The sequence below is a fragment of the Coregonus lavaretus genome, assembly GCF_964263955.1.
Source record: "Coregonus lavaretus genome assembly, chromosome: 7".
In the NCBI taxonomy this organism is placed as follows: domain Eukaryota; kingdom Metazoa; phylum Chordata; class Actinopteri; order Salmoniformes; family Salmonidae; genus Coregonus; species Coregonus lavaretus.
Window position 1 is genome coordinate 4,613,447 of NC_139994.1, and position 24,695 is coordinate 4,638,141.

The window sequence follows — 24,695 nt, forward strand, 5'->3', positions numbered from 1 at the left end:
AGCAGCTCTGTGTTTTTGTCTTGAAGCTAAAATGTAATGAGTATAGCCTACAGATGAGAAAAAATTGTCTGCACATACATGCTTGTGAATTGTTGCATTATTCAAGAGTAATATGGTTTGGTTGCATTAATCAATAGTGTAATATGTTTTAGAAGAAAAGTTTGTCATTGCTGAATAGTTTGTGGTTACTGGCTTGTAGTGGCTACTGTGATACTTACGGTAATTTGAGTTGAGGACCAAGAATGTCGCGTCACCAGCCACAGCGAACGGTAAGGCAAGGATGTAATGTGAATTTAAAATTTTGAATTCTCTTTTGCCACCACGCTCCTCAGACTCTTCTTCATACAGTGCCTTCAGAAAGGATTCACACCCCTTGACTTTTTCTACATTTAGTTGTTTTACAGCCTGAATTTAAAATCGATTAAATTGAGATTACTTTTGTCACTGGCCTACACAAATCAAAATGTTATTTGCCACATGCGCCGAATACAACAGGTGTAGACATTACAGTGAAATGCTTACTTACAAGCCCTTAACCAACAACACAGTTTTTTAAAGAAAAAAGTAAAATAAAAGAAAAGTGTTAAGTAAAAAAAAGAAAAGCAAACAACTAAAGAGCAGCAGTAAAATAAAATAACAGTAGGGAGGCTATATACAGGGGGGTACCGGTACAGAGTCAGTGTGCGGGGGCACCGGCTAGTCGAGGTAACTGAGGTAATATGTACATGTGGGTAGAGTTAAAGTGACTATGCATAAATAATAAATAAGTAGCAGCAGTGTAAAAGAGGGGGATGGGGTGGGGGGGCAGTGCAAATAGTCCGGGTAGCCATGATTAGCTATTCAGGAGTCTTATGGCTTGGGGGTAGAAGCTGTTGAGAAGCCTTTTGGACCACACAATACACCATAATGTCAAAGTGGAATTATGTTTAGCGAAATGTTAACAAATTAAAAGCTGAAATGTCTTGAGTCAATAAGTATTCAACCCCTTTGTTATGGCAAGCCTAAAGTTCAGGAGTCAAAATGTGCTTAACAAGTCACATAATAAGTTGCATGGACTCACTGTGGGCATTAATAGTGTTTAACATGATTTTTGAATGACTACATAATCTCTGTACCCCACACATAAAATATCTATAAGGTCCTTCAGTCGAGCAGTGAATTTCAAACACATATTCAACCACAAAGACCAGGGAGGTTTTCCAATGCCGCGCAAAGAAGGGCACCTATTGGTAGATGGGTAAAAATTTAAAAAGCAGACATTGAATATCCCTTTGAGCATGGTGAAGTTATTAATTACACTTTGGATGGTGTGTCAATACACCCAGTCAATACAAAGATACAGGCCTCCTTCCTATTCAGAGCCATATCCCTGTAATGCTTAGAAGATCTTATGTCAAGTGTTATTGAAGTTTTGTGGTTGCAGGTTCACTTGGCACATCTAAAGCCTTTTCTTTTGGGGTGTTGCTATAGGCCACCAAGTGCTAACGGTCAGTTTCTAAATAATGTGTGTGTGAAATGCTTGATAGTGTATGTGATGTAAACAGAGAGGTCTACTTTCTTGGGGACCTGAATATTGACTGGTTTCCATCAAGCTGTCCGCTCGAGAGGAAGCTTCTCACTGTAACAAGTGCCTGTAATCTGGTTCAGGTTATTAAATCAACCTACCAGGGTGTTTACAAACACTACAGGAATGAGATCATCCACATGTATCGATCACATTTTTACTAATACTTTGTTCTAAAGCTGTATTTGAAAGGCCAACAACGAACAGTGAGCCATCGTACTCATGCATTAAAAAAAAACTTAGAATAAAAGAAAAGCATTGCAAGTTTGAATTTCGTGAAGTTAGTGTGGGAGAGGTGGAAAAATTATTGTAATCTATCAATAATGACAAACCTCTTGGCATTGACAATTTAGATAGAAAGCTACTGAGGATGGTAGCTGACTATAGCCACTCCTATCTGTCATATCTTTCATCTGGATTTGTCCTCAGGCCTGGAGGGAAGCCAACGTCATTCAGCTACGCAAGAGTGGTAAAGCGGCCTTTACTGGTTCTAACAGCAGACCTATCAGCTTGCTGCAAGCTCTTAGCAAACTGTTGGGAAAAAAATTGTTTGACCAAATACAATGCTATTTCTCTGCAAACAAATTAAAAACAGACTTTCAGCATGCTTATAGAGAAGGGCACTCAACATGTACTGCACTGACACAAATGACTGATGATTGGTTGAAAGAAATTGATAATAAGAAGATTGTGGGAGCTGTACTGTTAGATTTCAGTGCAGCCTTTGACATTATTGACCATAATTGATTAGAATTTTTTGCAAACATATTAAAAATAAAAAATGGAAATCTCACGGCACAATGCCTCTCCCCTATTTGACCTGAATAGTTTGCGTGTATGTTTATTTTTATTTTATTTAACCAGGTAAGCCAGTTGAGAACAAGTTCTCATTTACAACTGCGACCTGGCCAAGATAAAGCAAAGCAGTGCGATAAAAACAACAACACAGAGTTACATATGGGGTAAAAAACATAAAGTCAAAAATACAACAGAAAATCTATATACAGTGTGTGCAAATGTAGTAAGTTATGGAGGTAAGGCAATAAATAGGCTATAGTGCAAAATAATTACAATTAGTATTAACACTGGAATGATAGATGTACAAGAGATGATGTGCAAATAGAGATACTGGGGTGCAAAAGAGCAAAATAAATAACAATATAGGGATGAGGTAGTTGGGCGGGCTAATTTCAGATGGGCTGTGTACAGGTGCAGTGATCGGTAAGGTGCTCTGACAACTGATGCTTAAAGTTAGTGAGGGAGATAAGTGTCTCCAGCTTCAGAGATTTTTGCAATTTGTTCCAGTCATTGGCAGCAGAGAACTGGAAGGAATGGCGGCCAAAGGAGGTGTTGGCTTTGGGGATGACCAGTGAGATATACCTGCTGGAGCGCAGACTACGGGTGGGTGCTGCTATGGTGAACAATGAGCTAAGATAAGGCGGGGATTTGCATAGCAGTGATTTATAGATGGCCTGGAGCCAGTGGGTTTGACAACGAACATGTAGTGAGGACCAGCCAACAAGAGCGTACAGGTCACAGTGGTGGGTAGTATATGGGGCTTTGGAGACAAAACGGATGGCATTGTGATAGACTACATCCAATTTGCTGAGTAGAGTGTTGGAGGCTATTTTGTAAATGACATCGCCGAAGTCAAGGATCGGTAGGATAGTCCGTTTTACGAGGGCATGTTTGGCAGCATGAGTGAAGGAGGCTTTGTTTTGCGAAATAGGAAGCCGATTCTAGATGTAACTTTGGATTGGAGATTCTTAATGTGAGTCTGGAAGGAGAGTTTACAGTCTAACCAGACACCTAGGTATTTGTAGTTGTCCACATACTCTAGGTCAGACCCGTTGAGAGTAGTGATTCTAGTCGGGTGGGCGGGTGCCAGCAGCGTTCGATTGAAGAGCATGCATTTAGTTTTACTAGTGTTTAAGAGCAGTTGGAGGCTACTGAGGGAGTGTTGTATGGCATTGAAGCTCGTTTGGAGGTTTGTTAACACAGTGTCCAATGAAGGGCCAGATGTATACAAAATGGTGTCGTTTGCGTAGAGGTGGATCTGAGAGTCACCAGCAGCAAGAGCGACATCATTGATATACACGGAGAAAAGAGTCGGCCCAAGAATTGAACACTGTGGCACCCCCATAGAGACTGCCATAGGTCCAGACAACAGGCCCTCCGATTTGACACATTGAACTCTATCTGAGAAGTAGTTGGTGAACCAGGCGAGGCAGTCATTTGAGAAACCAAGGCTATTTAGTCTGCCAATAAGAATGCAGTGGTTGACAGAGTCTAAAGCCTTGGCCAGGTCGATGAAGACGGCTGCACAGTACTGTCTATTATCGATCGCGGTTATAATATCGTTTAGGACCTTGAGCGTGGCTGAAGTGCACCCATGACCAGCTCGGAAACCGGATTGCATAGCGGAGAAGGTACGGTGGGATTCGAAATGGCCGGTGATCTGTTTGTTAACTTGGCTTTCAAAAGTATGTATTGATATGTAGGCTGCATGTGCCTTTTTTTAAATGTATGTAGTTATGTCCTTGAGCTGTTCTTGTCTATTAATGTTCTGTATTATGTCATGTTTGATGTTTTGTGTGGAACCCAGGAAGAGTAGCTGCTGCTTTCGCAACAGCTAATGGGGATCCTAATAAAATACCATATACCTAACTGAGTTGCCGGAGAGGAAGGAAACCGCTCAGGCATTTCACCATGAGGCCAATGGAGAACAGTTACAGAGTTCAACGGCTGTTGTGATAGGAGAAAACTGAGGATGGATCAACAACATTGTAGTTACTCCACAATACTAACCTAATTGACAGAGTGAAAAGAAGGAAGCTTGTACATAATCTATGTATCCTGTTTGCAACAAGGCACTAAAGTAAAACTGCAAGAAATGTGGCAAAGCAATTCACTTTTTGTCCTGAATACAAAGTGTTATATTTGGGGCAAATCCAACAACACATTACTGAGTACCACTCTCCATATTTTCGAGCATAGCGGTGGCTACATCATGTTATGGGTATGCTTGTAATCGTTAAGGACTGGGGAGTTTTTCAGGATAAAAAAAAAATAAACAGAATGGAGCTAAGCATGGGCAAAATGATAGAGGAAAACCTGGTTCAGTCTGCTTTCCACAGACACTGGGTGCTGAATTCACCTTTCAGCAGGAAAATAACCTAAAACACGAGGCCAAATCTACCCTGGAGTTGCTTACCAAGACAACGTTGAATGTTCCAGAGTGGCAGAGTTACAGTTTTGACTTAAATCTACTTTAAATCGATTATGGCAAGACCTGAAAAAGGCTGGCGAGCTTGAAGAATCTTGAAAATAACAAAATGGGCAAATGTTGCACAATCCAGGTGTTGAAAGCTCTTAGAGACTTACCCAGAAAGACACACAGTTGTAATCTTTGCCAACGGTGCCACCACAAAGTATTGACTCAGTGGTGTGAATACTTATGTAAATGCGATATCTGTATTTCATTGTCAATACATTTGCAAACATTTCTAAAAACATGTTTTCACTTTATCATTAAGGGGTATTGTGTGTAGATGGGTGAGAAAAAAAATCGATTCAATCCATTGTGAATTCAGGCTGTAACAACAACATGTGGAATAAGTCAAGGGGTATAAATACTTTCTGAAGGCACAGTGTGAAATTGATCACTTTAGTCAGTCCTTACACCAGTCCACACTAAATGTGTGGAGGACTGTACAAGTGGACAGATTATTGGGACTCAGAGTAGGTTGCTATAGAGCAGGGTAGGTTGCTATAGAGCAAGGTAGGTTGCTATAGAGCAGGGTAGGTTGCTATAGAGCAGGGTAGGTTGCTATAGAGCAGGGTAGGTTGCTATAGAGCAGGGTAGGTTGCTATAGAGCAAGGTAGGTTGCTATAGAGCAGGGTAGGTTGCTATAGAGCAGGGTAGGTTGCTATAGAGCAGGGTAGGTTGCTATAGAGCAGGGTAGGTTGCTATAGAGCAGGGTAGGTTGCTATAGAGCAGGGTAGGTTGCTATAGAGCAGGGTAGGTTGCTATAGAGCAGGGTAGGTTGCTATAGAGCAGGGTAGGTTGCTATAGAGCAGGGTAGGTTGCTATAGAGCAGGGTAGGTTGCTATAGAGCAGGGTAGGTTGCTATAGAGCAGGGTAGGTTGCTATAGAGCAGGGTAGGTTGCTATAGAGCAGGGTAGGTTGCTATAGAGCAGGGTAGGTTGCTATAGAGCAGGGTAGGTTGCTATAGAGCAGGGTAGGTTGCTATAGAGCAGGGTAGGTTGCTATAGAGCAGGGTAGGTTGCTATAGAGCAGGGTAGGTTGCTATAGGGCAGGGTAGGTTGCTATAGGGCAGGGTAGGTTGCTATAGAGCAGGGTAGGTTGCTATAGAGCAGGGTAGGTTGCTATAGAGCAGGGTAGGTTGCTATAGGGCAGGGTAGGTTGCTATAGAGCAGGGTAGGTTGCTATAGAGCAGGGTAGGTTGCTATAGAGCAGGGTAGGTTGCTATAGAGCAGGGTAGGTTGCTATAGAGCAGGGTAGGTTGCTATAGAGCAGGGTAGGTTGCTATAGGGCAGGGTAGGTTGCTATAGAGCAGGGTAGGTTGCTATAGAGCAGGGTAGGTTGCTATAGAGCAGGGTAGGTTGCTATAGAGCAGGGTAGGTTGCTATAGAGCAGGGTAGGTTGCTATAGAGCAGGGTAGGTTGCTATAGAGCAGGGTAGGTTGCTATAGGGCAGGGTAGGTTGCTATAGGGCAGGGTAGGTTGCTATAGGGCAGGGTAGGTTGCTATAGAGCAGGGTAGGTTGCTATAGAGCAGGGTAGGTTGCTATAGAGCAGGGTAGGTTGCTATAGAGCAGGGTAGGTTGCTATAGAGCAGGGTAGGTTGCTATAGGGCAGGGTAGGTTGCTATAGAGCAGGGTAGGTTGCTATAGAGCAGGGTAGGTTGCTATAGAGCAGGGTAGGTTGCTATAGAGCAGGGTAGGTTGCTATAGAGCAGGGTAGGTTGCTATAGAGCAGGGTAGGTTGCTATAGGGCAGGGTAGGTTGCTATAGAGCAGGGTAGGTTGCTATAGAGCAGGGTAGGTTGCTATAGGGCAGGGTAGGTTGCTATAGAGCAGGGTAGGTTGCTATAGAGCAGGGTAGGTTGCTATAGAGCAGGGTAGGTTGCTATAGAGCAGGGTAGGTTGCTATAGAGCAGGGTAGGTTGCTATAGAGCAGGGTAGGTTGCTATAGAGCAGGGTAGGTTGCTATAGAGCAGGGTAGGTTGCTATAGAGCAGGGTAGGTTGCTATAGGGCAGGGTAGGTTGCTATAGGGCAGGGTAGGTTGCTATAGAGCAGGGTAGGTTGCTATAGAGCAGGGTAGGTTGCTATAGAGCAGGGTAGGTTGCTATAGAGCAGGGTAGGTTGCTATAGAGCAGGGTAGGTTGCTATAGAGCAGGGTAGGTTGCTATAGAGCAGGGTAGGTTGCTATAGAGCAGGGTAGGTTGCTATAGAGCAGGGTAGGTTGCTATAGAGCAGGGTAGGTTGCTATAGAGCAGGGTAGGTTGCTATAGAGCAGGGTAGGTTGCTATAGAGCAGGGTAGGTTGCTATAGAGCAGGGTAGGTTGCTATAGAGCAGGGTAGGTTGCTATAGAGCAGGGTAGGTTGCTATAGAGCAGGGTAGGTTGCTATAGAGCAGGGTAGGTTGCTATAGAGCAGGGTAGGTTGCTATAGAGCAGGGTAGGTTGCTATAGAGCAGGGTAGGTTGCTATAGAGCAGGGTAGGTTGCTATAGAGCAGGGTAGGTTGCTATAGAGCAGGGTAGGTTGCTATAGAGCAGGGTAGGTTGCTATAGAGCAGGGTAGGTTGCTATAGAGCAGGGTAGGTTGCTATAGAGCAGGGTAGGTTGCTATAGAGCAGGGTAGGTTGCTATAGAGCAGGGTAGGTTGCTATAGGGCAGGGTAGGTTGCTATAGAGCAGGGTAGGTTGCTATAGAGCAGGGTAGGTTGCTATAGAGCAGGGTAGGTTGCTATAGAGCAGGGTAGGTTGCTATAGAGCAGGGTAGGTTGCTATAGAGCAGGGTAGGTTGCTATAGAGCAGGGTAGGTTGCTATAGAGCAGGGTAGGTTGCTATAGAGCAGGGTAGGTTGCTATAGAGCAGGGTAGGTTGCTATAGAGCAGGGTAGGTTGCTATAGGGCAGGGTAGGTTGCTATAGGGCAGGGTAGGTTGCTATAGAGCAGGGTAGGTTGCTATAGAGCAGGGTAGGTTGCTATAGAGCAGGGTAGGTTGCTATAGAGCAGGGTAGGTTGCTATAGAGCAGGGTAGGTTGCTATAGGGCAGGGTAGGTTGCTATAGAGCAGGGTAGGTTGCTATAGAGCAGGGTAGGTTGCTATAGAGCAGGGTAGGTTGCTATAGAGCAGGGTAGGTTGCTATAGAGCAGGGTAGGTTGCTATAGAGCAGGGTAGGTTGCTATAGAGCAGGGTAGGTTGCTATAGAGCAGGGTAGGTTGCTATAGAGCAGGGTAGGTTGCTATAGAGCAGGGTAGGTTGCTATAGAGCAGGGTAGGTTGCTATAGAGCAGGGTAGGTTGCTATAGAGCAGGGTAGGTTGCTATAGAGCAGGGTAGGTTGCTATAGAGCAGGGTAGGTTGCTATAGAGCAGGGTAGGTTGCTATAGAGCAGGGTAGGTTGCTATAGAGCAGGGTAGGTTGCTATAGAGCAGGGTAGGTTGCTATAGAGCAGGGTAGGTTGCTATAGAGCAGGGTAGGTTGCTATAGAGCAGGGTAGGTTGCTATAGAGCAGGGTAGGTTGCTATAGAGCAGGGTAGGTTGCTATAGAGCAGGGTAGGTTGCTATAGAGCAGGGTAGGTTGCTATAGAGCAGGGTAGGTTGCTATAGAGCAGGGTAGGTTGCTATAGAGCAGGGTAGGTTGCTATAGAGCAGGGTAGGTTGCTATAGAGCAGGGTAGGTTGCTATAGAGCAGGGTAGGTTGCTATAGAGCAGGGTAGGTTGCTATAGAGCAGGGTAGGTTGCTATAGAGCAGGGTAGGTTGCTATAGAGCAGGGTAGGTTGCTATAGAGCAGGGTAGGTTGCTATAGAGCAGGGTAGGTTGCTATAGAGCAGGGTAGGTTGCTATAGAGCAGGGTAGGTTGCTATAGAGCAGGGTAGGTTGCTATAGAGCAGGGTAGGTTGCTATAGAGCAGGGTAGGTTGCTATAGAGCAGGGTAGGTTGCTATAGAGCAGGGTAGGTTGCTATAGAGCAGGGTAGGTTGCTATAGAGCAGGGTAGGTTGCTATAGAGCAGGGTAGGTTGCTATAGAGCAGGGTAGGTTGCTATAGAGCAGGGTAGGTTGCTATAGAGCAGGGTAGGTTGCTATAGAGCAGGGTAGGTTGCTATAGAGCAGGGTAGGTTGCTATAGAGCAGGGTAGGTTGCTATAGAGCAGGGTAGGTTGCTATAGAGCAGGGCCGATTCTTCTTGAGCAGATGGTGAGGTGGCCGGAATGTAACTACAAATAATTTGTAGACTGCAAATTGACCACAAGAAGCACAAATAGATATCATGACTGAAACAGAATCATTTCAAACCTTGTTTACATTTGTATATGATCGGGTGTCTCTCTATTATGCGTGGAAATACTTTGAAACAGATCTCCTAAATTAAAATAACTTGGAGCTGATTGGCTATGTCCAACAATGAAAAATAAAAAAATTGTTTGTTTTTTTCTCTCAGAAAACTCGAGGGCCAAATAAAATGACCCGCGCGCCACCATTTCTGACCTCTAGTGACTCACGGACATAGGTAACATTTACATTTTAGTCATTTAGCAGACGCTCTTATCCAGAGCGACTTACAGGAGCAATTAGGGTTAAGTGCCTTGCTTAAGGGCACATCGATAGATTTTTCACCTAGTCAGCTCGGGATTAGAACCAGCGACCTTTCGGTTACTGGCACAACGCTCTTACCCACTAAGCTACCTGCCGCCAAGAGGATTCCTTCTAGAGAGAGAGAGGGGGTGTGTGTGTCAGAGTTGTATAGAGATCGCAACCTTGTATCTGTCCCGTTAAATCAAATCAAATCAAATGTTATTGGCCACATGCGCCGAATACAACAGGTGCAGACATTACAGTGAAATGCTTACTTACAGCCCTTAACCAACAGTGCATTTATTTTTAACAAAAAAGTTGAAAATAAAACAACAACAAAAAAAGTGTTGAGAAAAAAAGAGCAGAAGTAAAATAAAAGAACAGTAGGGAGACTATATATACAGGGGGGTACCGGTGCAGAGTCAATGTGCGGGGGCACCGGCTAGTTGAGGCGTGTCTGAGCGCACGGGCAGCACCATTGAGGCCATCTCCATTTTAAAGTAGTACATTCTCTTCTACTACTTCTATGAGTTGGTAAACAAACTGAAAGGGTGCATACTGCCACCTGGAGTGTGTTGTTTGAACAGGTATAAAGCCAAGCTTGGCGATTTACTGCCACCTGCAGTTATGAAATCTTTGCTCACAAGTATAATTAATTGATCCCTCAAGATGACCTGGATGGAATGATGTGATCCTTCCTTAACCCATGAGAAGTCACACCCAGTTGACTATGTTAAAATTGTGAAAGTCCTCCATGCTAAAACAAGCTTTTGGGCACTAGAGTCCTCTATAGAACTCTATGGTGTGTCCATCCCACTCTCAAAACCATATAATTATGTTCCATGTAAGCAGCAGCATGGGGAATCAGCGGTCTCACTCTTCCTCTCCGTACGACCTATGGAAGTGATTGATGGTGAAAGAGGAAGTACTCACATGTTGAGGGTGGCGCAGAGAACCAGACACACCCCCTCTCTGCTGCGGAGGTTCTTATGTTTAAAACCAGGAAGCAACCTCTCCCACACATACTACAGATTGAGAGACAGAGAGAGAAAGAGAAATAGATGGTTAATACTGAGTCTGTGGGAGGCAAACTGCAGGGGGCTCAGCAGATTACTGCTTATAAAGGAGGTTACAGTCTGTGGTGTGTGTGTCTCACAGTAGTCATTTGCAGTTCAGGTTATGTCCAGAAGAGGGAGCTGCTATCCTGATACTGTCTGTGTTAATCTAGTCAACGGTGGCGAATGATGTATTATTGATAGAATAAGAGCGTGAGGCTGGGGTTTGGATGCTCTCTCCGAGGTGAGCTGAGGTGACGACCTCACAGTTCTATTCCTCCACTCCCCTACCCAGCAGGCAAAGACGGGGGGAAATATCCTCACTGACATTACTACAGCCAGTTTGTTGTCATCTGGTTATAATGTAATCTGGCTGCAACGACGTCATCTCAAACCAGTTCTGTCGGCAGATCTATAAAGGAGAAGCAGCGGTTGCAGTCCTCCAGGTCTGAGATGTCATGTAATACTCCTGGACTACAGGAAGAGGCAGGGAAAGGGTGGATCTGTCACACCATGGGTGAAGCAGTGTGGTGTGCGCGTGTTTGTTTATGTGAGAGTATGACGTACGTGCCATGCATGTGTGTGTGTGTGTGTGTGTGTGTGTGTGTGTGTGTGGTGTGCGTGTGGGTGTGTGTGTGTGTGGTGTGCGTGTGTGTGTGGTGTGCGTGTGTGTGTGGTGTGCGTGTGTGTGTGTGTGTGTGTGTGTGTGTGTGTGTGTGTGTGGTGTGTGTGTGGTGTGGTGTGTGTGTGGTGTGCGTGTGCGTGGTGTGTGTGTGTCTCACCATAGGCGATGCGGTCACCTCCATACAGCGGAGGATGAGATTCTGACTCTGGTCTCGGACCTGGTCCTTACTGTCCCCCAACCTGTCCACTAAGGCTGGGACCACTGGAGGGGAGGATGGGACACACACACACAAATGTCATATTTAAAAACTTGACTTGGATCCATAATGAAACACTGTGTACACTGTGTTACTAGACTTTATTAGACGGTGGGTCTCTATGGGTCCAATGTCCCTGTAGAGTTCACACAGATGTCTGGTAGCAGACAGAACAGAAGAATCAGAATTTGGAGCAGACAGAATTCAGTTCTTCCTTAAAAGGCACCAGTTTCTCTGTTACGGTTTTAAGTAATCCTCCGATTTCCCCTTCGAACCTCACACACACACACCCCGAGGAAGGTTGCAGTAGGATGACATCACCCTGTCACTCCCCTACTGATGTTGTCAGGGAGGAATGCCTGTGTGTGTGTGCGTGTGCGTGTGGTGGGTTGTTGCTACCACAACAGCTGGTTTCCTAGGCAACAAGGACACTATGGGGTCCAACACACAGTGACAGGGAGCATTGTCGCAGAGACACACATCATCATCTGATGTTAGCATCAAACAAGACCCAGAAGATGCCAAAACGTTGGTGGTTTCTACCCAATAAATGACTGGGAGTTTATACAGAGTGTGCAACTCTATTTGTTTTTATAGCTTACAGTTTTCTTCCCCTTTAGTCAGCACCTCTACACGAAATAATGTTCTCTGGGCGTGCGCCAGCTCATGCTTTTAATTAGAGCATCAAAACACACAGACATGTGAATGTGTGAGGTCATTGTGGTGTTCCCCGTGGTTTTATTTTCATTTTAGCTCTTTAAAAAAACTGAGGAAACTGCTGTTTCACTTCCTCTGAATACTGGACACACCCTCCCGCAGAACAAGATGGCCTCAGAAAATCATCAACAAGAGACGGGAGAGAAGAACACAGAACCACACCACACACAGCGAGTGAGGAGAGAGTCAGTTCTGTGTAGATCAAGAAAGACACTCATTAAATCACTATGATCTTCTCCCCCTCTCCTCTGGGGGCTTGTTTAGAGGATATTTTTGCAAAGAATTCCAAAAGAGATAGACTAAACTTTTCCATGCCGACATGGCACACAGGTGACGGAGTGGAGTGGAGAGTTTTCAGACAGTTGGGTTCAGGCGATGTCACAGGCTGTTTGTTTCCCCTTTGGAGTCTGACAGCCGGTCTCCTCCTAGAGCTGTACTGTAGGGTGGTGTGTGTGTGTGTGTGTGTGTGTGTGTGTGTGTGTGTGTGTGTGTGTGTGTGTGTCAAGGGCCAGCCTGGGTGAGTATGACAACTGGTGACACCTGCAGCAGTCGTCTGACAGGACAGTTACACAAGTACAACACACCAAAGGCAGACAGGAGCAGCCAATGAGGGTCATACGGGGACGTGGTTAGGGGGTTAGATGGGGTGGTCCTACAGTAAGCCAGTGGTTAGGGGGTTAGATGGGGTGGTCCTACAGTAAGCCAGTGGTTAGGGGGTTAGATGGGGTGGTCCTAAAGTAAGCCAGTGGTTAGGGGGTTAGATGGGGTGGTCCTACAGTAAGCCAGTGGTTAGGGGGTTAGATGGGGTGGTCCTACAGTAAGCCAGTGGTTAGGGGGTTAGATGGGGTGGTCCTACAGTAAGCCAGTGGTTAGGGGGTTAGATGGGGTGGTCCTACAGTAAGCCAGTGGTTAGGGGGTTAGATGGGGTGGTCCTACAGTAAGCCAGTGGTTAGGGGGTTATATGGGGTGGTCCTACAGTAAGCCAGTGGTTAGGGGGTTAGATGGGGTGGTCCTACAGTAAGCCAGTGGTTAGGGGGTTAGATGGGGTGGTCCTACAGTAAGCCAGTGGTTAGTGGGGTTAGATGGGGTGGTCCTACAGTAAGCCAGTGGTTAGTGGGGTTAGATGGGGTGGTCCTACAGTAAGCCTATTTGCAGTCTAAATATAGAAGAGGATGAAATGAGAGAGAGAGAGAGAGGAGTACGTAGCTCACCTGTCCCCAGGTATCCTCTAAAGTGTTCCCCCAGACGATCGGCGAACGCCCCGGCAATGTCTATCCCCAACAATGCCACCTATAAGGCAGAGAGAAGAGAGAAACACAATACTAGGTCACACACACACGCCAACCCACAACACACAGACAGTAGCAAAGTTACAGAGTTCTGTGAAGCTTAGTTGTTTTCCTGTGTGTGTGAGAGATTAGGATCTGATCTCATGCGGAGGGAGCTTTGCGTCTGGAATGATTGTGTTGGCAGACCATGATGAAAGCAGAACATTCCAGAGAAGATCTGTAAAAATTGTTCTCTCTGTCCCAGAGAGAGATCCTGACTGCTGTTATTCCCCATTTTAGTCAAACACATACAGAGACAGACAGACAGACAGAGAGAGAGAGAGAGAGACAGTGAGAGAGAGAGAGACAGTGAGAGAGAGAGAGAGAGACAGTGAGAGAGAGAGAGACAGTGAGAGAGAGAGAGAGACAGTGAGAGAGAGAGACAGTGAGAGAGAGAGACAGTGAGAGAGAGAGACAGTGAGACAGAGAGAGAGACAGAGAGATCTGTTGTATGCCTTAGATCATGCTCTTGTGGAGTATTGATACCAAAGGCATCATGACTAGGGCTGTGCCGATCATTGGATTTTGGACGACGGTAATTTACCAGCCAAATGAGCGCGGTTTTGCACACCAACTCTTGCATAGTTCGTTTTGTTTCGGTATGTTGCATTGAAAGTGGCTAATATTGCGTTGATTCAATCACAATTGCCACAGTAAAGGGAAACGTTGATAGTGTTAACGGGGAAAACTCTAGAATGTTGAGTGAAGTTAAATCTCATGCTTCTTTGCGCGGGCTGATATTTCTTCTGCGCAGCAGTCCCGGGGGGATTGGTTATGACAGTTATTTTATTTTTTATAACAGACTTCATCCATAACTGTCGGTTACACGGTAATTGTGCCATCCTTAGTCATGACATCATGGATTGGACCAAGTCCAGAGGTCTGAGGAGGAGAACAGAGAGGAAAGGAGAGAAGATGGCTGCTTCCAGGACGAATGACACAACGAGAGCGAGAGAGAGAGCGAGAGAGAGCGAGGCAAGGCGAAGAGAGAAATTAAGAAAACAGAATCCAGAAGAGAGAGGGAATGGAGGACAGAAGAGGGGTAAGGGGGGATACTGGAGCAGACTTTCCACGACTAGAGGGAGGAGGGGAGGGGAGGACCATATGTCCACTCAGGTATTCTCAGGCCCCTCTGATACTAATACCCTAGAAACAACACACATCGACTGTCAGCCATGTCGTCTAGCTAAGAGGGACCTTGCAAAAACACGAGAAAAAGATGACTTGGCATCTTTACCTAAACTGCCTGGTCAGTCCATCCATCCATTCAAACTGCCTGGTCAACTGTCAGTCCATCCATCCATCCATCCATCCATCCATCCATCCATTCAAACTGCCTGGTCAACTGTCAGTCCATCCATCCATCCATCCGTCAATCCATCCATTCAAACTGCCTGGTCAACTGTCAGTCCATCCATCCATCCATCCATCCTAACCAGAGGAAGGGGATTGGACCATGTTTGACACCTGAAGACTTGCTTGCCAAGCTATAACTCAGCGGGGTAGGTTTAGTAAAGCGCAGACAGCTCTAAAAACATTCAGAGAACGCAGAAAAGGCATTCTGCAATATTAAAGTGGCTGCCGTGGAGAGTGCGTGTGTGTTTGTGTGGTGCACGTGGACTGGGCGTACTGCTATGGTGAATCTCTGCTGCAATGAGAGAGGGAGCGAGCGAGAGAGGCTAGTGACCAATGCTCAGTTCTGGGAGATTCAGGATGGCATTGACATAGGAGAGGAGCCATTCCTATCACATGTGAAGGCACAGTAAGTTTTATTGTATTTCTTGTCAACAAGTGTCAGGTTGTGATGGTTCATTGTGGTGAACACCTGCCTTACGAGCTTGTCATCAGGTGTGGTTGCATCCTCCCCAATAGGGCTGTGACGGTTTTGGAATTTGAGGTTACGGTAATTGGCTAGGCGGGGGAGGTCACAATTCTGTTTGTTCAGTTGTTTACATGGATATGCTTCTTAATAAAAACCTTGAAAACAAGCCATTACACAGTGTTATTATTATCGTGGCATTAGGATTGTTCATGTTATTACTTATAAATCTTAAAATCAACAAATGCCAGGTTAGAGAGGTTCGGTCGCATTTTCGTATTGACAACATTAACTGAGTCAAAATAAAAGATATGCCTACCTTGTCTTAGTCTGATGGCTTTTCCGCATGTAAAAATGTTTTCATACAGATCCTATTTCGACGCACAAAACCATTCAGACGAAGTACAATGGGTTTTTCTCCCACTTTCCCTGAAATATTCACATAACTTCAAAAACCCTGCTGCTGCGGTCATTCGATGGCAGTGACATTGACATCAAGAGAGGATGCCGTAATGAAATAACTAATATAGCCTAAGCTATGGAAAAACAGGTATTTCACAAGATTAAAATCATGACCGGCGCGTTTGATTCTTATTAAAAAGAGATAGTCCAGACAGGCTGCTTTAGGAAACTTTCTGAACGGACATATAGAGAGAATCAGCAAATTCACAAAAAACACCCGTCAATCAAAGCCACCAGTGTATGTCAGAAACTAGCAAATATTTATCCTTTCCTTAAAACGTATTAAAAAACCTAGGCCTACCTTAGGCTTTCCTGAAAGTAGGCTATAAGATAATGAATTGACAAGGACAGTATGAAGGGGACAGCTATGCTATAGTATGAAGATAAAATTGAGGGGGAGAGTTTTGGAAAGATTTTTCAAATACTGTGAGGAAATATTATATTATTTTAATGGATGTAAAAAAAAATAAAAAAAATAAAAAAAATAAAAACACTTCGTTGACTTACTGTGTGAGGTGAAGAAAAAAATGAATAGGAAGCCCAGCAGGGCACTTTCCTACATTTGACATTTGCGAGAAGCAGGCCAGGCCTGGATAGACCCACTCCACCATCAGTCCTCCCCTCTGGCAGTTACTAGAGACAGAGACACCACGGAACTGGACTGCCACATGTCAGGAGGCCATTCACCAGCCAAAATACCACCTGGAAAGTGTTTGCGTGCATTGCTCCTAATATGTACCTACAGTGCATTCAGACCACATCACTTTTTCCACATTGTTACGTTACAGCCTTATGCTAAAATTGATTACATTAAATGTTTTCCCCTCAATCTACACACAATACCCCATAATGACGACGCGAAAACAGGTTTTTAGAAATGTTGCCAAATTTATTAAAAATAAAAAACAGAAATAACTAATTTACATAAGTATTCAGACCCTTTGCTATGAGACTCGAAATTGAGCTCAGGTGCATCCTGTTTCCATTGATCATCCATGAGATGTTTCTACAACTTGATTGGACATGATTTGGAAGCCACACCTGTCTATATAATGTCCCACAGTTCATGTCAGAGCAAAACCCAAGCCATGAGGTCGAAGGAATTGTCCGTGGAGCTCCGAGACAGGATTGTGTCGAGGCACAGATCTGGCACAGTGGCCTCCATCATTCTTAAATGGAATTAGTTTGGAACCACCAAGACTCTTCCTAGAGCTGGCCGCCCGGCCAAACTGAGCAATTGGGGGAGACAAGCCTTGGTCAGGGAGGTGACCAAGGCCCTTCTTGGCACTCTGACAGAGCTCCAGAGTTTCTCTGTGGAGATGAGAGAACCTTCCAGAAGGACAACCATCTCTGCAGCACTCCACCAATCAGGCCTTTATGGTAGATTGGCCAGACGGAAGCCACTCTTCAGTAAAAGGCACATGAAAGCCCACTTGGAGTTTTCCAAAAGGCACCTAAAGGACTCTCAGACATGAGAAACAAGATTATCTGGTCTGATGAAACCAAGACTGAACTCTTTGGCCTGAATACTAAGCATCACGTCTGGAGGAAACCTGGCACCATCCCTACGGTGAAGCATAGTGGTGGCAGCATAATGCTGTGGGGATGTTTTTCAGCGGCAGGGACTGGGAGACTAGTCAGGGTCAAGGGAAATATGAACGGAGCAAAGTAGACAGAGATCCTTGATGAAAACCTGCTCCAGAGCACTCAGGACATCAGACTGGGGCGAAGGTTCACCTTCCAACAGGACAATGACCCTAAGCACACAGCCAAGACAACGCAGGAGTGGCTTCAGGACAAGTCTCTCAATATCCTTGAGTGGCCCAACCAGAGCCCAGACTTGAACCCGATCGAACATCTCTGGAGAGACCTGAAAAAGCTGTGCAGTGACGCTCCCCATCCAACCTGACAGAGCTTGAGAGGATCTGCAGAGAAGAATGGGAGAAACTCCCCAAATACAGGTGTGCCAAGATTTTAGCGTCATACCCAAGAAGATTTGAGGCTGTAATCACTGCCTAAGGTGCTTCAACAAAGTACTGAGTAAAGGGTCAGAATACTTATGTAAATGTGATTTCAGTTTTGTTTGTTTTGCAAAGATTTCTAAAAACATGTTTTTGCTTTATCATTATGGGGTATTTTGTGTAGATTGGCGAGGAATTATTATTATTTTTTAATTCCATTCTAGAATAAGGCTGTAACGTAACAAAATGTGGAAAAAGTCAAGGGGTCTGAATACTTTCTGAATGCACTGTATTTCGTCTATGGCACACAAGAGGCCCCTTAGGATAGTCAAATTTAAAGATGCGGTATGTCACTGTGCATGGTGGCTGGGGATTGACTGTGAGATAGTAGTCTTTGTGCACTATGCTTCATCAGTTCCACCTCCTCTGCAACCCCTTTACGGTCCATCAAAGCCCCGGGATCATATTCAACTTTTTGTGTGTGTGGAGCTGTGGTACGTCCCTCATAACCAACGCTTCATAGTCTATGACTAACACTGAATTACCTGAGCTCACCCTCACAGGTTGTGTCACTCTCCACATCTCCTGCTGGGCCTGCCCAGTCCGTAACCACAGCCAACCAGCCACAGTTAAATGGAAAATCCACACACAAAAAAAAACTATATTTTTGTATTTTTCCCCCCCATTAGTCCATTGTTGATACAGTCCCCGTAATGTTTTGCATGTCAACAGTCAAGTTTTCAAGATAGACTTTCAAGAAGCAAAGTGTCACCGGCCATATCATCATCTGCCAAATGATCATCCTACCCGACTTCCAAAGGAATATGTAGGAAGTCACAATTGGCCCAGCGTCGTCCGGGTTTGGCCGGTGTAGGCCGTCATTGTAAATAAGAATTTGTTCTTAACTGACGTGCCTAGTTAAATAAAAGGTAAAATAAAAAAAATAAAAAGTGACCTGCAGGAAGCTGGTCAGGTCCCAGAACTACAACAACTACTGGCTAGTGTCTCCTCGTCCTGTTAGGATACACTCACGTCCTGGTCAGCTCAAAGACTGAATCAACACACTAGTTTCAGTGGGGAAGAGGGGGGAAAGGTTAGAGCTGTACATAAAGAGCCTTCAGAAGGTATTTTTTAGTCATTTAGCAGACGCTCTTATCCAGAGCGACTTACAGTTAGTGAGTGCATACATTTTTATGTATTTTTTCATACGGGAATCGAACCCACAACCCTGGCGTTGCAAATGCCATGCTCTACCAACTGAGCTACATCCCTGCCGGCCATTCCCTCCCCTACCCTGGACGACGCTGGGCCAATTGTGCGCCGCCCCATGGGTCTCCAGGTCGCGGCCGGCTACGACAGAGCCTGGATTCGAACCAGGATCTCTAGTGGCACAGCCTTAGACCACTGCGCCACTCAGGAGGTATTCACACCCCATGACTTATTCCACATTTTGTTGTGTTACAGCCTGAATTTAAAATGGATTAACTTTAGATTTTTTGTCACTGGCCTACATATAATTCCACTTTGCCATTATTGGGTATTATGTTTTTAGAATTTTACACAAATTAATTTTTAAAAAATGAAAAGCTGAAATGTCGAGTCAATAAGTATTCAACCCCTTTGTTATGGCAAGCCTAAATAAGTTCAGGAGTAACAATTTGCTGAACAAGTCACATAAGTTGCATGGACTCACTCTCTGTGCAATAACTGTGTTTAACATGATTTTTGAATGACTACCTCATCTCTGTACCCCACACATACAATTATCTCTAAGGTCCCTCAGTCGAGCAGTGAATTTCAATCAGATTCAACCACAAAGACCAGGGAGGTTTTCCAATACCTCGTTAAAAAAAAGGGCACCTATTGGTAGATGGGTAAAAGAAAAAGCTGACAAGTTATTACACTTTGGATGGTGTATCAATAGACCCAGTCACTATAAAGACACAGGCGTCCTTCCTAACTCAGTTGCCGGAGAGGAAGGAAATCGCTCAGGGATTTCACCATGAGGCCAATGGTGACATTAAAACAGTTGCAGAGTTTAATGGGGGTTGATCAACAAAAATATAAACGCAACATGTAAAGTGTTGGTCCCATGTTTCATGAGCTGAAATAAAAGATCCCAGAAATGTTCAGAAAACGTATCTCTCTCAAATGCCACAGACGTCTCAAGTTGAGGTAGCATGCAATTGGCATGCTGACTGCAGAAATGTCCACCAGAGATGTTGCCAGAGAATTTAATGTTCATTTCTTCACCTGCGGGATCGTCTGAGACCAGCCATCCGGACAGCTGATGAAACTGTGGGTTTGCACAATTTCTGCACAAACTGTCAGAAACCGTCTCAGGGAAGCTCATCTGCGTGCTCATCGTCCTCACCAGGGTCTTGACCTGACTGCAGTTCGTAGTAACGGACATCAGCGGGCAAATGCTCAACTTCGATGGCCACTGGCACGCTGGAGAAGTGTGCTCTCCACGGATGAATCCCGGTTTCAACTGTACCGGGCAAATGGAAGACGGCGTCGTGTGGGCGAGCGGTTTACTGACGTCAACGTTGTGAACAGAGTGCCCCATGGTGGTGGTGGGGTGATGGTATGGGCAAGCATAAGCTACGGACAACAAATACAATTGCATTTTATCGATGGCTATTTGAATGCCCAGAGATACCGTGACGAGATCCTGAGGCCCATTGTCGTGCCATTCATCCGCCGCCATCACCTCATGTTTCAGCATAATGCCCCATGTCGCAAGGATCTGAACATTTCCCAGTTCTTTCATGGCCTGCATACTCACCAGACATGTCACCCATTGAGCATGTTTTGGATGCTCTGGATCGACAGCGTCGAGAGAAAAATATAAATAAAATAAAAAACTATTGTAAAGTGGTTATCCCACTGGCTATAGGGTGAATGCACCAATTTGTAAGTCGCTCTGGATAAGAGCGTCTGCTAAATGACGTAAGTGTAAATGTAATGTAAATGTGTCCCAGTTCTCGCCAATATCCAGCAAATTCACACAGCCATTGAAGAGGAGTGGGACAACATTCCACAGCAGGCCACAATCAACAGCCTGGTCAACTCTATGCGAAGGAGATGTGTGGCACTGCATGAGGCAAATGGTCACACCAGATACTGACTGGTTTTCTGATCCACGGCCCTACCTTTTTTTTTTAAAGGCATCTGTGACCAACAGATGCAAATCTGTATTCCCAGTCATGTGAAAACCATACATTAGGGCCTAATTCATTTATTGAAATTGACAAGATTTCCTTTTATGAACTGTAACTCAGTAAAATCTTTAACATTTTGGCATGTTGCCTTTATATATTTGTTCAGTATAGTTGTAATGGATTCACCTCCAGTGGATGTAACCATCATCCCCTTCAGTGTCTGATGCAGGGATTCATTCCATGGTGCATAGTTCAGACATAACTATCTTGGTTTAAGAGGAGATAATTTAGCAAAGAAAACAAAGGCCACATTCCAACATTTTCCACAGATATGACATTGCCACACACCCGCCCTGACCCTTCCCCCCATCCTCTGCTCTATACTAGCCGCTCTGACAATGGGGTCCTCCTCCAATGACGAACACAGCTCACTACTACCGCTAGTCTTATGGGCTAAAAAATAATAAATAAAATAAAAACCGGAATGATCTCTAACTCAATCCCAGCACATTCATTCCATTGAGAGTCACAATATAACGTATCACTTGTATTAAACTTTTTATTACAAGATTATTAGCCGTTTTTTTTTTTTTATAGCTAACTGGCTAATCAATCGTGGCTGGACAGCAGAGCTACCTAACGTCTGGCGTTAACTATTTTCCTTTCAAAGAAAGTGTCCCACTACTGAAAGAACACACAAAACCTTTTCACTTTAGACCTAGTTAGGAGATTAGTGGGCTGTTTGAATCAGATTAGAAGATATAGCCCTCTGCTACAGCGAGGCTGCCCAGCTTCACAAAATAAGACTGTATGCGGTGACAGATCGTTATTCCTAATGAGTTGCTTCTCCTTTCTTCCTTCCTGCTAGTTAACTAATGTCCCCACACTGAGAATAATCATCCCTGGCTAGCAAACTACCTACACTATATCACAAAAACATTTATCTCAAAGAAATACGTTAGTCAAACTGGGTCCAAATGCCGGAAAGGTCGGAGGGCCATAATCAAGGGACCACAGTCTGCAGTGTACACCGCAACGTTCCCATGTGCTGCGGTCTCACCTTGTAGTTGCTGGAGTTGACCCATCCCGTCAGCTCATCTATGGTTTTATCCAGTCGGGGTTTGTCTTGCTCCACATCCGAGGACCTCTGCGGGTCGTTCAGGTAGTCTATGAGGTCCTGCCCGACCTGCAGCCTGCGGGTAACGTCTTTCTGCAGGACCTGCTGGTAAAAATAATCCATGTTGTCATGCTCCTCCATTGGGCAGGCTGTGCTGTGTGGTCAGCTCCGGGTGCAGCCAGACTAACGTAGAGGGTATTGGCCGGTTGGGTGGAGGGTTGGATGGGGAAAAAGGTTCTCTCCGGTCACTTAATTCTGAGCGAAGGACAGTTGCCAACAAACGAAACGCTTTTCAAATTAGCTTGGCAAGCGCACTCACTTTGTCCAAAAGACACACACTGCTCGACTTTGATTTCGGCGAAGGATAACAGAGAACGTTGCTCTCGAATAGTTACTGTAGCTAGCAATAACTCAAAAAGTTTTGAAAAATTTGAAAAATGTGCGGTAGAACCAACCGGATCCCATGTATCGACCCACAACAACACAAAAACGCTAGCTAGCTAAGCTAACGAATCTAGCGTTAGCTAGCTACACACATCATTGGGAACAACTAGCGAATAGCTAGCAATCTGAAGAAAGCAACATTAGCTAACGTTAGCTAGTTGGCCACAGGCCTGACACCTAGCTTCGTTTCGTTTTTGTATTCCATGATATGGATAGTCTCACTTGTCAAACCCTTCAAAAGAAAGTTGCGCCAAAACTTCGAGGGCTGGCTCTCTGCTTTCTCTCCCGCGGTTCCTGCTGGCTACTTTTAATCGCCTCTTCTACAGCTGTCCCCAGCTGAACGCATGCGCCAAACCGGTGACTGCAGTTTACTAGTAGGCGCGCTGTGCAAACATGTAGTCTGGCGAAGGTGGATGGGGTCCTTCGCAGGGTTGCCATTTCTTTCTTTTTTTTTAAACTATAAAGCCTTTATGAGTACAAAATATGAGTGTTTACTTAGAAACATTTCTTCCGTGTCTTTTGACACGAAAAAATAACCACAACTCCTGTACATTTAATTTGTCTACACAGGAGGTTGGTGACACCTTAATTGGGGAGGACTGGCTCACAGTAAAGCTGGAACAGAATAAATAGAATGGTATTGAACTCAAACACATGGTTTCCATGTGTTTTATACCATTCCATCCCAGCCATTATTATGAGCTGTCCTCCCCTCAGCAGCCTCCTGTGTTGCATGAAATGGATTAACATTTCAGTCTCCCCCGCCCCTATTTCAAGCTGTTTTCTCAGATGTTCCCCATAAATTCAATCGAAAGGTCATACATTAAAAGGTGCAGTCTGGAAAATGTGCACATGCAGCCCCTAGCCCTTGATCATGTCTCTCTGTTCCATTACATACATAAAAGTCATTGGACGAAGGCGTTTTCTGTAGGGGGGAGTTTTGTTAAGAGCAGCGACACTTGGTCTGAACATTAACACGCATCGCCTGCGGTACAGTTTTGGAAGCACAATGACCTGATCTTTCATATCAATGAGAAATAATTTTAAAAATGTTAAATTGATACACACCTTTATAGGGTTCCCACACGGACATGTGTCCATGTTACACCACTTGTTTACGGACAGACAGAAGACAGAGTGGGCTACCTGTGCTAATTACTGTAGCTGAACACCTGTGTGTACAGTAAACGGAAGACAGACGCCACAAACTTGTCACTGAAAAATACTGTCGGCTCCAACTGTGTTAAAACCGTATACAGTAAGTGTGTATGTCTTCATTTTATTTGACCAGGTAGGTTGACTAAGAACACATTCTATTTACAGCAACAACCTGGGGAATAGTTACAGGGGAGAAGAGGGAGGATGAATGTGCCAATTGGAATGTATTTTTGCGTTTGTGAAATTATTTTGATGTGATATGAAAGTAGAGGGATTTATGTTTCTAGAACCGCAGCGCAATTGAGAATCGATTTCCGTTTAGATGGAGTATTTGGCTGTTTTGGCTTCCAGAGCCAATTCGCCCTTTAAACAGAACATGTAAAGTTGTTGGACTAAGGAGTAACGTTAGACTCCTTTAGTCCAGTATTGGGCTAATTCAGTAGCTACCTTACATATGTAATATTGTGTAGTGGTCAAGGACTTAATAAAAATAAAAGCATTTATTGTAGCCTAATGTCTAATATGACAACAAAAACGCTATCAATGAACAATAGGTAAATACTTTTTTGATAAGTTGTAAGCTCATTAAATATTATTCTATATTTTTCCAAAACCAAAAGGGCATATTACATTTGTTGAAGTAGAATATGTTCCATGCCAGGCCAAGCTAAATAACAACCCATCCATCCTTTATACATGAATGTGGAAACTGCAGTAATATCACTGCTGCTAAGGGTTACTTCTTAGAGCTGGTCAGATTGTGGTAGGTCTATGCCTAAAGTAACAATTATACAGTTTATACATTTTCCTGTTTGTTGGTAAAGGATATTAAACCATACCCTCATTTAAAAAGGAATCTATTGAAGTTGTTAGTCTTATTGCAGCCTGGCTGAGGATAATCATAATACTTATATTTCAATATATTTTCTCAAAGTAAAAGGACCTGAACATGAAGAAGATATAAAATATTGATGGAGTCCAGATTTGGGTGTGCCTCTCATATTTTACATGGCACTCCAGCGACATCTGCTTGTCAGGATGAAGATTACATTGCTATCACACACACACACACACACACACACACAGTGAATAACAGAGGAAGCGCTGCTCAGAACATTTATTTTAACAAATTCCACTGTAGCGCCAGTCAGAGCACGTTTACTATCAGTTATTTTGATTTATTTGTTATATTTATTATTTATTT

The 24,695-nt window shown here is 44.5% G+C and overlaps 1 protein-coding gene across 1 annotated transcript in view; it reads right to left on the reverse strand.

Moving 5' to 3' along the window:
• Window positions 1–22,635, reverse strand: part of LOC311131850 (CLIP-associating protein 2-like) — a 79,535-nt gene extending 56,900 nt beyond the window's left edge. The window contains exons 1-4 of the mRNA XM_084164978.1: window positions 21,833–22,635; window positions 13,250–13,328; window positions 11,223–11,326; window positions 10,319–10,410 (exon numbers count right to left, since the gene is read on the reverse strand). Coding sequence (XP_084021104.1) covers window positions 10,319–10,410; window positions 11,223–11,326; window positions 13,250–13,328; window positions 21,833–22,030 — 473 coding nt within the window. The 5' untranslated portion in view covers window positions 22,031–22,635. The remainder of the gene's footprint in view (window positions 1–10,318; window positions 10,411–11,222; window positions 11,327–13,249; window positions 13,329–21,832) is intronic.
• Window positions 22,636–24,695: the final 2,060 nt, after the last annotated feature.